Below are 14,942 nucleotides of genomic sequence, written 5' to 3' on the forward strand. Positions count from 1 at the left end.
CAGAGGCTATAACAGAACAGAGTTTGAGGCCCGTCTGGACTACACAGCAAGACCCTGTGTGTCACAGCAGGACCAGACAAAACAAAGAATCACACAGTACAAACAGGTGTGGTGACAGAGACGTAAATGATATGTAATTAGTTACGAAGATTAACATCAAGGCATGGCTTTGTTCACGGTTCTTATCCTCATCAGTCACGTGGGGTGTCCAAGCTACACATCCTCTTCATATTCCAGATACTTCGCTGTGATGGTTTCCTCAAGCTGAATTCCTCCGCTGCCCATCAAGGCAAACGCCGGATACATTGTATGCGAACAGTCCACCTGGCGCTCATACAGGCATTTCATGTGGTCCATATCATAGAAGCTCACTTTGCCTTTATCACAGTCAAGGAAAATCCCTATGCTTGTTGGCATGGGGAGAACTCTGTTTTCTGGCTCATTAGAGGAAGTAGGTGACTTGGGTATAAAAAATTTCTTCATGCCTATAGTAACTAACGTAAACGGCTGTGAAGAATCAAAACAGGCGTCCTCACTTCCGCTGTCATGTCCACTGTCTTGCTCATATCTACAACACAACAATAAACACGGTGACTCACCTCCAGCCACAGTCTCGTAGGGTCTTCAACATACTCAAAAAATAATGCACACTGCTCTAAAGTGAACACACACAAAAATGTTCCATGAACACACCTAAAGCACAGACTATAAATTGTCCTGCAGAGTTGTCCTCTGTGCTCAGTGCCAAATTCCCCGCAGTAGCATCCATTTTTATCTAAATCTAAATACAAATAGCAACTTAAAAGTTTATTTCCATTGGAAAAAAAATCCGAATGTCGAGGAGCCTAATTTAAGATTAAATATGTATGGTACACAACGGTATGTCATAAAATAAAAAGAACTACGTTCTTATCTGTGAAATTAACAGGCTAAAATAAATAAAGAGCACAAGATAAGAGCATGGCTCGTTGTCCTCTGGAAACCCCTATTTCCTGATTGTGATTTCCACATCAACTAAGAAAAGTGAAATTGGTTTTTCCTTTTGTGACACATGAAAAGTCATAGAAAATTCTGATATACAAGTCTTCCATTCTTCCCTGTGTATAGCTTGTCTTTTTATATATCTTGAATCATAGTGTATCAATATTTTACTGTTTTTTTTTTAATTTGGCTTCTTTTATTTCTCATGCTGTCCAACTCTTACACGTCAACACAAATACTTCACCATCGGTAAAACATTTATCATTTACGATATTCACACCTGAGCATACTATTGTGTTTCATTAGCCCTTTACCTAGGATAGCTCATTAGTAGGTCATTATTTGTGCAAAACATTTGCCCTATCATTCATTATAACATGTTAAGCATTCATGTTTAACCATTCAGATTGAATGTTTAAAACAAAATAAAACAAAACCAAAAAAAAAAAACTATTTTCTAAGCCAGTTCATCTTATCCTCATTTAAGGGAAACTAAATTACATAATCTTCATTATTCACTATCTTAAGAAATTTACCTGCTGAAGAAACACACATAGCACATAAGGACCAATGGGAAAGTTTAAAGAAGCTATGTAAATAAACTAGATAACAACTGTGACCCAGAAGTTAAAGATGTTTCACTGGATGGGTGTTTTAACAAACATTTTGGCAACTATGGGAAACTTTCAAAATTTAAGCTGTGAAGCTGTGTCATAAGCAAGAGGAATTCAAAACAGACTAGCTTCCTCATAGAAAATTAAATGTGAATTATTCTGTGAATGAATACAAGATACTGTGACTAAGACCTTTCCTAAGACAGCCACAGGCTAGAGCCAATCACCTGGGTCTGAGAAGCGAGTGTTCCAAATGTAATGAACAAGGCTGTGTTCAGGGTGATCTTGGGCTACGCTAATATTTACTTTTAAAGTAGTTGTCAAGTTCTCTATAGAGGAAAAAAAAACATACCTTGGACTAGCTGCATCTCGGGGAGAGCGCAGCCACTCTTGCAGTTTGTCGCTGGAAGCAACTCCCACTTTCACCAGGTATGAATACGGTTCCACGCGGCAGGCCCAGAAGTGTTTACCTTTCGTGACTCCGACATCCCCAATGATGTAGTCTAAGCTTGTGTAATGGCCCACTTGGATGCGCTCCGCAGCCAGGAGGACGTTAAATCCAGCTCTGCTCTCCACCCGGTCTCTCTTCAGGTTCAGCAAGAGGTGCTCAGTATTGTAGCCACACTTTTCGTCGAATAGGAAACTGAAAACTGAACGGAAGCTGAAATTATTCTTACAGCAATCTGAGCGACGTCTACCAGGATTTCCATAGTTGAAAGCTGCATCTGATAGCTCAGATGCAGGGATGCTGTCGTACTATGCCAGATAACGACAGCAACCAAAAAGTACAACTCCAAAGCAGCAGTATGTTCTAGAATATTCTAGATCCCCGAAGAGCTTCAGAAATAACCAAAGCAGAGGAAAATGTTCTATATAGCTGTGAATGTTTATGAATATATACCTTGGGGTCAGCAGCATTATTTACTATATATAGAATGTACTTGACCAATCATCCATTCTCTAAAAATATTTATTTTATTATTTTTAATTATTGGGAGGGGTCGGTTATGTGCACATGAGTGCAGGTGCCCGTGAGGTTAGAAACTTTGGATTCCCAGGAGCTGAAACTAAGACGCGGTATACATTTCTAAATAGACTAAACTTTCTTAATTTGAAAACTTGTAAGATATTTTCCCTTGTCAGTCAACGCAACAGATGTGAGAAAGATGGTCCTTTCTCTGAAAACATCATGGGTTTCCAGTTTGGAGAGGTTTGCATCCAGCGCAAAGATTTAATAAAAGATTCATCTAAACTCTAAATTTCCGCATTTATAGAATGGAGCTAACTCAACTATTTCAAATATAACATTTGTAGCTAGACAACGCATACACAACAAAAATATCTATCCGCAGAATAATGGATAAAGAAAATATGGTAGACGTACAGGGGTGTGTTGCCAAACTTTAAAAATGGAAATCCTGACACAGTATAAAATACAGACAACACAAAATAAGCCAGATGCAAAATGACAGATGCTGCAAAGTCTACTCTCCTGAAGTACCCGGATAGTCTAATCCTCAGAGAGAAAGAAGAGAGACGGCCAGTGTCTGCGGGAGAGGCCTGAAGTACCCGGATAGTCTAATCCTCAGAGAGAAAGAAGAGAGACGGCCAGTGTCTGCGGGAGAGGCCTGAAGTACCCGGATAGTCTAATCCTCACAGAGAAAGAAGAGAGACGGCCAGTGTCTACAGGGAGAGGCCTGAAGAGTTGTTTATGGGATACCGAGTTTTCAGGAGAGATTTACATTTTTTTCTGAAGATGGGAACGGTGCTACTGTACATTCTCTGTACAATAATGAATGTACTTTCTATCACTAAACTGTATGCTTACAATGGTACGTCTACCTTTATGACACTTAAAAAAAAAATGGCTGCCAGCAAGCTAAACCCAGTCCCCATATACAGGCAGATCCTTCTCTTTGGTGATGGCTAGTTCCTGGCATAGTTATTCCTGATTCGTTTCCATCTCTAATATCTCCTACTTTGCACAGTAAATCTGAATGGTCCCACTACTTAAATGGCTTCTCTCAGAGAGGAACATAAAACTCTAGCATGCCTTCTCCTCCCCCCTATATAGCCACTACTAGAAACAGCATCCTTATTTGGAATTATCTTTCTGCTTTCAGAGACCAGAAACTCAAAAACTAAAAAATAGCATATAGCATTAAATGTCTACTGGACACTTGAAAATTCACCCTTTCTATTGGTTTTAGTAAAACTCAAGAGAAATAAGTATAGCCAACCCTATATATCTGTGGTGGTTTAATAGGGTGCCCCCCCCCCCAGGCTCATGTATTTGAATACTTGGCCCATAGCGAGTGGTACTATTAGGAGGTGTTGCCTTATTGGAATAAGTGTGACCTTGTTAAAGGATGTGTGCCACTGTTGAGGTGGGCTCTGAGGTGTTACTTATGTTCAAGCTATACCCAGTGTGGTGCACAGTCTCTCATTACTGCCCTCGGACCAAAATGTAGAACTCTCAGCTCCTTCTCAAGCACCATGTCTACCTGGATGCTGCCATGCTTCCCACCATGATGATAATGGACTAAACCTCTGAAACAGTAAGCCAGCCCCAACCAATTAAATGTTGTCCTTTATAAGAGTTGACAGTAGTTATGGTGTCTCTTTATAGCAATGACACTCTTAAGACAATATCTATGTTATAAATTTTTTTAAACCACAATATTTCTGAAAAGCACACACACACACCCCATTTTTATATTTGGACAAAAAAGGAAAGGAAAGACAGAATTCAGAAAATATGGGTATATAAGGCACTAAAACAGGGGTAGGGTCCATGGCCTACAAAAACAACTGAGTTTGTCTGAGGCAGTGATGGGCAGGGAAAAATGCTTCCCACTACTGTGAGTCCGAACAACTGTACTTCTAAGCATCCCCCATCTATGAAAACACTGCAGTAGGCTCCAACTAACCTGTATGTCCTTCCGAGCCAGTAAAGCTCTTCAACCTGTCTAATAAATAACAAGTAATGTCAACATATCCCGAAAAGAGAGCTGGGGCAATGTGAAACAAGGAGCTATCTGTATAGAAGAAAAGCTTGCAATGTGGTCCTAAAGTATGCCTTCTGCCCTCGTGTGCCCTCGTGTGCCCTCGTGTGCCCTCGTGTGCAGAGAAGCAGACCGGGAGAGAAAACCTGGGCAAGTCAGACAAATCATGCCAACGAATTTAAAAAACAACTATCAATATCCTATATGTTAGACATTGCCATTAACTGATCATGAACCATGCTACTGTTTTATGGTTTTGGCTCTTTGCTTTGAGACAGAGTCTTATGTTTTTGCCCTTAGATGGCCTAGTACTCACTATCCAGACCAGACTGGTCTCACACTAGAGATCTGCCTGTCTAAGTACTGGAATTAAAGGCATGCTCTCCCAAGCTCAGCCAAGCATGCCATCTTAATAGCTTAAAATAGCATTCATACCACTTTGATGCCAATTTAGCCCCAATCGTTAACATGTCTTTTTTGGGGGGGCGGGGATCTGATATCAATCAAAATCTAATACAACCTATGAAGTGGTATTTGTCAACTCAGGCCATTTCTAAATCTCACCCAAGTGTGGAATCTATTTGTCTAGAGTTTTTCCAAAGCACAAAGCTGGTTTCAAAGTAGGTCTACCCTATGGAGACACTCTACACTTCTGGGCCTCTCCCCTTCTGCGTCCTGACTCCTGGATTCCCAGTACCTGGAGCTGGAGGAGTATGCAGGATCAATTCTCTGCTGCAGGGACTGCAGATAGAACCCCTGTACGCTCTCACTCGGAATGCATAGGGACTGTTGCTTTCAAGGTTGGAGACAACTTTACTTGTGCCGTGAACTTCTATCTCATTCCATGATATCATTTCTTCGTCTCTATTAATCTTGCGGTATTCCAGAACATAGCTGTCGGCTTTGTCCTTTTCTGGATGATGCCAGTCTATCAAGGCGTTATTATACACTTTACTCTGCTCCTCGTTGATCTCAGGAATGTCTATGCCTGAAAGAATTATGACATAGAACACGATGTTAAGACAGCATTTCCCTCAGCAAAAATAAAGTACTGGCAGCTTCTATGATGTCCAAGAAATTTCCAGATTTATAATATTATGCATAAGGAGACAGTAAATCTCAAATAAGGTAAGTGTAATTATAATTGAATTGGGAAAGATAAGTGAAAAACTAAAACAAGATTAAGTGGTACCATTATTAATTCTGAAACACTGGAAATTCTACTTTTTTAAAACCATAGATTTTACCCATCATGAGTTATACCTCTGGAGTTGACATTTTGATATAACCTTACATAAATCATTTTAGTACTTAAAAATGTTAAAGTTTTGTGATTTTTGAACCAAACTCTAATGAGCATTTTAATATTTACCAGTGTAGACTTTCAAAGTCAAATACTTTTTCTTAGTATTGGCATGATGAAGCAGGAGCTGGTGAAGTGCTTGCCATGCAAGCCTGAGTGGCCCAGTTCATGTTTCCAGCACCCACAGAAAAGCTGGTAGTGGTGGCAGGTGTCTATTCCACCAGCTCTGGGCCGGAGGTGGGGTGGCGGGAGGGGGTGGCGGGGGTGGGAGGGACAGGTGGATCTCTGAGGCTTGTTGGCCAACTAGGCTACCCAAATTGGTGAACTCTGGGTCCACTGAGGGGCCCTATTTCAAAAGAATCAGACGAACAACTGAACAAGACACATGTTACCAACCTCTGGCCTCTGGTCTACACATACACACATGAAACACAACACACACACACACATACACACACTTTAAAAAAGAAAAAGAAAAGAAAACCAGAAACTAAAAAAGGAAAATCCAAAAAAATATTTAGGCAATTTCAACCTAATCAGTGTAACAGCCTTGTTTAGATCCTGCCAATATTTTGCCATAAGAAATTCCACTGTATGGACCAAGATTCATATACTTAGGGGAAATAGGTTCCTAATATTTTGCTGAAAGCATAATGTTTATAGCCCACATAGTAGTTTACATTTGTAATCTCTGAACTTAGGATCACTATAAATACAAGGCCAGCCTGGGCTTCATAATGAATTGCAGATTAGCCTAGGCTATATGGTTTTTCAAAAAAAAAAAAAAAAAAAAACCTAGACCAACATCACAGCTAAATCTTGGTGCACACGCATAACCTTTTCTATACACTAAACTTGGAAGCTTGGATCAGATGGTCTATCAGTAAGGCCTATAAGTTACATGTATGCTGGGTATGACAGCACATGCCTGTAATACCAGCACAGCCAGGAGAATAAATTCAAGGTGTCCCTTGGCTACATACTAAGTTTGAGTTCAGATAGAACCCCTGTACGCTCTCACTCGGAATGCATAGGGACTGTTGCTTTCAAGGTTGGAGACAACTTTACTTGTGCCGTGAACTTCTATCTCATTCCATGATATCATTTCTTTGTCTAAACTGTGTAATTTAATGGATAAATTACATATACACCAGCATGTTTGCCCACACACATACCCCCATCTACATCAAACCACACAGGAGGAAATAAAATAAGGGAAGGGCCCCACTTCCTTTCACTTATCCCACAGCCTCGTATAGGCACGAGCCTCTTATAAGGAAGCCTGACAGTGCACTAACATGCCTGAAGAGTACACAGTCAAAGTAAGATCAGAAACCACCCCCACAACATGCTTTAATGTTAAACTAAAAAACTAAACAGGACCAAATCACAGAGTATTTTCAGCCACATGGTCCCTATAAGGATGGGCATGTAAGGGGATATTAAATATATCCACAGGCAGGAAATGGGGGCTTCCCCTGTCTTCTCCCCAGCTTTTTCTTCGCCCTTGGCACTGTGCATAACCCATGTTTACCCACATCGACTTTACCCTTGCAGGGAGCAATGTTTGGATCCATAGGTAAAAACCTTAGACTCAAAAAGTAAGCAGAAAGCAACTGACATGTGCAGAACCAACAGTCTAGGAAATAAATCAGCATTTGACATGAAACAAACACCTACCTGGAAAACTAAACCCATAATAGATACCAGATTTGGATATACGTATAAAAAGAAGAGATCTACAGCAAGCCACAGTGTTTAACCTTTCAGAAGACAAATTTCGTCTTTCAAAAAACAGCGTTTTAAAAATATTTATTTATTTAATTAATGTACGTATGTGCTCTATCTGCATGCACATCTGCATGCCAAAAGATGGCATCAGATCATATAACAGATGGTTGTTGTGAGCAACCATGTTGTTGCTGGGAACTGAACTCAGGACCTCTGAAAAGCAGCCAGGGTTCTTGACCATCTCTCCAGTCTGAAAGCATCTTTTTTTTTTTTAAATACAGGTTTAAAAACTCTTATGTTTGGGGATTAAGTTGTGTAAGTGAGTGCCACTTTTGAGGCCAGAAGCTACCAGAGCCCCTGGAGCTGGCACTAAGGTGGCTGTGAGGCACTTGATGTGGGAGCTGGGAATCAAACTCTAGTCCTTAGCAAGAGTACTTGCTGTTAACCACTGAGCTAGCACTTAGTCTGTGCTGCTTCAATTTCACATGAAGAGAAATCTCAGCAAGGCAAATGTATTAAGATGTGAGAATGGAAGGAAGCCCTCCTTGTGATGGGGCAGTCTGTGAGGGTGTTTCCTAAGAGCCATCTGTTGAAGTCAGGACCCTCCTGACAGCATTCCTCAGAAGACTGACTTTATATGGAGACTCGGCCTTCAGAAAGGGTATAAAATCAAGCTGAGATCTTCACAGCCAGCCCTAATTCAATGTGGCTGGAAATCAGAATAGACTTTAAGCCAGAATTCATGACCTAACGATATCATAAGCTTATAATTTTAAACCAATGTCATGCCATGTACACAATGTTTAAAAAGCCAGGGGTACAGTTTTGTGCATGGAAACTCAAGTTCCAGGACAGGTGATCAAGAACAACGTATGTCAAAGGGGAAGGGATGTGCATCAGTGGCATCTGCGGCACAGCCAGGGGGGTGGGGGTGGGGGTGGGGGTGGGGGTGGAGCACGGCTTTCACCACTTACCACTGGAGAAAAAGGACAACTCTCCAAGCACCTCTGTTTGTTTTGATATGTTAACAACATAGTCTTCAAAAGAAGCCTGGGCTGCAGGTCTAAAGCTCTTCAGGGACTCCGTAGCTTTCTGTATTCTGTGGGCAGACATATGTCACGTAAAAACCATTCTTTGAAAAGGCAAGTCACACTAAACACTGGCCAAGTCACACTAAACACTGGCAACATGGCAGGCCAAGGAAATGGACACTGCATTCAGAACCCAGGACTCGGCAGAGCCAGGCTGCTCCTTAACCCACCACCAGGAGCTACACGGCCAGTGGAGGTTTTCAGAAGCTAAGGAGCCAAGCAAGTACCTGAGATGGAGCTGCTTCGCCGTCTGCACAAAGCAAGATTGATCCGTCTCCTTCAGCACTTCCTGCGCATATCCCACAAGCCCATTATTCTCTAGAAGGCCTTGGTACTCTTCCATTTGAGTGTGAAATTTGTCTAGTCTTAGTTTCTTAGAGGCATCTATGGCTTTCAGAACAGACGACTTCCTGTCTTCCAGGATTTCAAAGAGCTTTTCAAAATGCGCCAGCGCTTCTTCCTTCGCCCTCTCTCCGTTGCACTAGTGTAAATCACACACACGTGTTACCTCCTGCTGAACCCAATCTCTCCATTGCATGAGCATAGAACACACGCATTATCTTAGCCATAAACCCAATCGAGGTCTTCTCCTGACACCCTACATAATATCAACAAAACGAGGCCGGATGTTGGAAAGAAAAATTTTTGTCTGCTTCCAAAAATCTTCAAAGCAGTAGCTTGGGGTGAGGCACATAAAGAACAACTGTCCGCTTCCGTTTCTATTTGCTTTGTGACGTCAGAACTTTGTACCATTAAAATCCGGCAACAGAAAAAATGATTCGATCAAATGAGAAGCAATTTTCAGTGATAAAATTGGTTAAAGGCAGAACGGAACTGACTTAACCACAAATATAGCAAGAGCACAATTCTGGAGAGTCTGCAACTCATCTCAAATTCAGGAATATTTCAAATACAGGAGGCTATCCTAAAGCTAAATTGCAGCCACAGAACTATAAGCAACGTTCTCAATATTCCATATTAAGGTCTTTAAAATGAATTTTCTTTAATCCTTACCCAGCCATGTGCTTATGGGCTAAGCTGTAGCTGAGTGTGAGCTCTGGATTCGGTGCCCACCACTCTCCCTCTACCATGCAAAATATATGGATAATAGAAATTACTCAGACTCTTATGAGGATGATTAAAGCATACCACTGTGTCACATACTCTAAACATTCTTATCACTGCATAATTATTTTTTTTCTGTTTCATAAAACAAACTATCTGCAATGCATATTATAAGCATGTTGATTTGGGGTTTTGTTTGTTTTGTTGTGTTGTTTTGTCTTGTTTACATAACCTGGCTGGCCTCAATCTTAATCCTCCTACCTCACCCTCCTAGTGCTGAGATTACATATCTGTGTCACCCTGCCTGGGCCAAATGATTTGAATTTTTATAAAATCAGGGCTCTGGTGACTTTGAAAGAATCCAGTGAGTGCTGGGATTGTTCATCACAACAGATCTAACAGCAAAGTCTTCAGGAATAAGCACTGCCAGGGACACTGCTGGGACACTGCTGAATTCCCAGCATCCTCTGCGCTGGGAAAGGAATGCTGTTCAGACTCCATCGTTAACCCCATCAGTTCAAGTTTGGTTTTGGTGTTTTTTGGTTTTTAATGTAACATACAAAGTGATGGGGTTTATTATGATATTTTCGTATTTACCAACATACTTTGTTCTAGTTCAGTTTTTAAAGGAAAAGTTCAGAGGACAGTAAGACTTTCTCAATGGTTTTCCACATTAAGCTCAGAAATATGCATAGATAAAAATTATGATTGCAGATACAAAACTGTCTCATCATCACTAAGGAAGCATTAAGGATGGAAACACACATGGCATTAATTTGCTTGGGGTGGGGCGGGGATAAGACAGGGTTTCTCTGTGTAGCCTGTAGACCAGGAGAACATTCAGATAAAAGCACATTACTGTGTATCAGCAGCCACCCTTATAACCTCTGCAGTGCTGATTCTCCCTCAAGGAGGACAACTTTATGAAATTTTTAAATATAATCCAATCTCACTGCTTGGCCACTTAAAAATATATATACTGTATATGAATGTTTTGCCTGCATATGTCTGTGCACCATGTAGATGCCTGGAACTGGAGCTACAGATGGCTGTGAACCACCATGTGGTGTTGGAAATTGAACCCAGGTGCTCTAGAAGCAACCAGTGCTGTCAACCATCACAAAACCATCTCTGCAGTCTGCTCTGGATACTGTCTATAAATGTCCTCACGGCATCATTCCTTCCATACAATGTATGGCAGGATAGACCTAGATGATCTAGTATTAGTTCCAATAGTCTCATCACAAATTGTATACCACTGTTGATGGATGTTTGAGTTGTTTCCACCTTGTGGCCACTGCAAATAAAGCAAGCATGAACACTCATCTTTATGTATATAAGCAAGTCAGAACATGTATTCAGAAGGACCTGGGATTGTAGATAACCCTGGGCCTATCACATACAGTAACCTTTCAAAGGCTATCTGTTCATGTTCATATGCGGTCAGTGTGGAAAGCTAATCTTTCCCTGATCCTCCTGAACACTGATCATCCTGGAGTCTACTCTGCATGTGTTTCCACGAGTTCTAGGGATTCAGAGATATGAGGTAACACGACTTCCAGCTCAGAGAGCACATTCAGGATGTTATGAACAAAGAAGACAACATCTGGATGAGTGCATGGAAAGGCACTCGGACCAGCTCACAACTTACCTCTGTTTCTTTCATTAGCAAGTTTAGTTCAGAAATTTGACTCTTCACCTGGCTTTCCTTGCCAATAAGGAAATCAATGTCTTTTGAAAGTTTCTCCTGTGGAAACACACAGAACACAAATATAAAAATAACTCAACAAAGACTTAATGCAATTTTGTAAATTACATGGTGCTCTTCCTTCCTGACGAAGGATCAGCAGAACCAGTTATGGTGATTAGCTCAAGGTAAATATTTACTGGCCTCAGCACGTAGGTTCAAGGTCATCTGAAAGGTTAAGTGAAGGTCAGGGGTGGGGGTGGGGAGGAAGGGGTGACAGTCAAAAATTCCAAATGTGCATGTAGAACTTTTCATTGTTTAGCACTCTCAGAATTCTTGATTCTAAGGCTTCTAAGCAAACCGAAGTTCAAATAGTATAGCAGCTCAAATAGTATAGTCTTCCCTCACATTTCACAATTTACACACACACACACACACACACACACACACCAGGAAAAATACCAAAGATCAATCCAAAATAATCCCAGCCCATTCCATCCTTGCTATTCATTCATTGTACACTGGCAAAAACATGGATTTTCAACTAATTTGTTTGTAAATTAGCTATTCTGAACACTATACCTTCTCAGAGAAATTACATCGCAGGTTTTGGTGTAATCTCTGGTTTTATCTTAAAAACAATATGTTTTGAATAATTTTCTGAATCTGGAATCCATTTTTAAAAAACAAAAACCACTTGAGAGCACTTGGTAGGACTACCAAGTCCCGACGGAAAACTGTATTAAGTCTAAATGAAAATGAGAAAGGCCAGGAAGCACCTCCCAGGGCTCAGTCGGTCTGATGCTCAGGAGGAGTGCTCTCCTGGATGCTAACTGCTGCTCACCTGAAATGTGAAGTGAGGGCAAGAAGAGAGACAACTTGGTGTTTAAGAATTCAAGAAGTAAGTCTCTAATCTACTTCATCTTCCTCTTTATACTGGAGAGTGAAAGAGGATGTGTACAGAAATAGATGTGACTGGCTATGCAGGACCCATGTCAGTCTCAGAGGGACACCCAGCAACCAGATACATAGAAGCCCTCTGGGAGTGCTCACTGCAGAAAGAGGAAGTGGCCGACAGAAAGGAACAAGATTTCTGGGCACAAAAGTCAGAATGAGTTGGGAATCTAGCTTAGGGAAAGAGCATGTTCCAAGCATGTGCAAAGACTTAGATGAATCTCCAGCGTCCTTATCAATCAATTGTAAGAGCCAGACATGGCTGTACAATCCTGTAATCCTTGAGAGAGACAGACAGAGAGACAGAAACAAAGAAAAGAAAATGGGACTTTACAGGCTAATAATCCTACAAAGAGATAGAAAATCTTCCATTTTGACCTAGCATTTTACCCATCCAAAGAACCCAGAGTTCGTAAGGTACAAATACCACAGTCAATAGCTGAACCAGAAACCTACTCATAATTACGTAACATAACCTCTCTCCAGGATTAGGGAGTATTTAACTTCACACTGCAAGCCAGATGTCAAGTCTAACACTGTCCCTGAAGAGCACATACTGGGACCACAAGCAGGAGCACAGGCACTGTTTTTTCTTGACTCCAGTGACAGAACTGCATCTGCCCCGCCCCCCATTGTCCACCCTTTGTATGCTCAAAGCAGCTAGTCATGGTCATTGCCCCCAAGCCCCAAAAAATCAGTCAGGGTGATGTCTGAGAGAAGGGAAGGAGAGACTAGGAGAGAAGACTTCCTGGTAGGCAGACATATAGGGAGAAGGACCATGGCTTGGTAATAAAAGTATCAAAATCTCCAAGATAGCCAGCCTCTTCTTCAATTTTCTGACTTGAGACAAAACCCTGGCAGCTTTGTCTGACACCAGAAGGACCCCTGCTGCTGGACATACAAGGAGTTCAAGACCAGATCAGAACACGACACAACATACCACCACAACAGCGCCAAAGCCTCTTTCATACGAGTAGTCTAAGAGAGTAATACATAACTAACATGGCTCCTGCACTCAGAATACGCAAGTTTAAAGGTAATATCAGCTTCGAATTGACCAGCCCTAAAGTAGAGGCTTTAGGGAAGAGACTGGATTATTTGTGGGGGAGAAGTTTTTCAAGTCCCCCTCTACTTTGCAGAGGTTCTTTGTCTCTCTGTGTATCTACTGCATGTGTGTATTTTTTCATCCACAATAAATGTCCTTCTTACTTGCTAAAACAATATAACCTTTTGGTGTGAATATGAGTGTCCTAAGGACTTGACATGCAACAATTTCCTCCAAATTTAAACACAGTTTGGCCCATCACAAAGAGGGACTACTCAAGACTCATAAAGTAGACCAATCTCACAAATCTCAGAGAGTTCCTGAAAATTACAAGATTAATCAGACCATCCCTTCCCAAGGTTACACAGTCCATAACTCTCTCACTAGCCAAGCTGCCTGCAACCCCCAACACAGGGGGATAAGGGATACAGCTGGCGTGGGCTTTTCAGTGACACAGCTGTGAGCCATCTGTGCTTCCATAAGTAACCACAATGAGCTCATTAATTTGCCAAATTGGACTCTGCTAGATTGTTCTAGTCTGACATCAATTCAGTGCCTGTCTGAGGTGAGAAGGTACTTATTCGCATCTTCCCAAGAAAGTCATACCACAAAGCTAAGACCCTATGAAGTAGGAGTAGGCTGGCCTCTATAGCTGTCCCAAGGTCCTATGAAGGCTAAGTCCAAGCCAAGTTTAAGAACTATTTTTCCCCTTTATATATCATATCCCCAATAAAAGGCATCAGTGAAACACTAGTAAACACGATGAAGGAAAAGTCATTCAACAACAGCGCCAACCTGTTCCTGTGAGCAGTCTAGGGGAGAAATGCATATCTAGCCTGCCCCCTGCACTCAGAACGCACGAGTTCAAAGGTAATATCAGCCTTGCTTCTTCATCTCTAGAGACGTCCAGAATAAAACCTTTGGACAAACAAATGTGTGGTACTTTCTGTGAAGGGTAGTGCTTGAAAAAGAACCTACAATGTGGCATACTCAAGCTACTGTCTTGTTATTTTTTTTTTCCCTTGATGTTGATACAGTAACTAAAAGATATAACTTATGGGAAGGAAGGTTTATTTTGGTTCCATTTGAGAGGACACAAGTCCACCACAGCAGGTAAGGGCACAGTAGCCAGGGCAGCCGGGGCTGGGGCAGCAGGAGTGTGGCACGGCCATTTATGTTGTTCACAATGAGCCCAGCTAGAATCCACATGGGATAGAACTGTAAGGTCCCACATTTCCGCCAGCCCAGCCTCATCTCCTAAGGGTTCCATACCCTTCCAAAATGGGAATAAGTGTCCAAAGTCAAGAACCCATGGGGGCATTTTATAGTCAAATGTTACCCTCCACCATGTTGGGAAAGCCCTATACTACCAACACTTACAACAGCAACAAGTGCTAACCTACCTACTTCAACAACTCTGACAGCACTATTCACCACAAACATCTCGCACACCCTGAATTACAAAT

The 14,942-nt window shown here is 41.5% G+C and overlaps 1 protein-coding gene across 2 annotated transcripts in view; it reads right to left on the minus strand.

Moving 5' to 3' along the window:
- Positions 1-109: 109 nt before the first annotated feature.
- The window catches only part of Trim36 (tripartite motif containing 36), a 46,893-nt gene continuing 32,060 nt past the window's right edge, over positions 110-14,942 (minus strand). For both annotated transcript variants that reach the window (XM_085833456.1, XM_021150935.2), the window contains exons 5-10: positions 11,442-11,537; positions 8,953-9,206; positions 8,609-8,733; positions 5,298-5,588; positions 1,948-2,245; positions 110-568 (exon numbers count right to left, since the gene is read on the minus strand). In XM_085833456.1, coding sequence (XP_085689582.1) covers positions 214-568; positions 1,948-2,245; positions 5,298-5,588; positions 8,609-8,733; positions 8,953-9,206; positions 11,442-11,537 — 1,419 coding nt within the window. In that variant the 3' untranslated portion in view covers positions 110-213. The remainder of the gene's footprint in view (positions 569-1,947; positions 2,246-5,297; positions 5,589-8,608; positions 8,734-8,952; positions 9,207-11,441; positions 11,538-14,942) is intronic.

Source organism: Mus caroli, unplaced genomic scaffold (assembly GCF_978045245.1).
Source record: "Mus caroli unplaced genomic scaffold, Mus_caroli_1 scaffold_19, whole genome shotgun sequence".
Classification (NCBI taxonomy): Eukaryota; Metazoa; Chordata; class Mammalia; order Rodentia; family Muridae; genus Mus; species Mus caroli.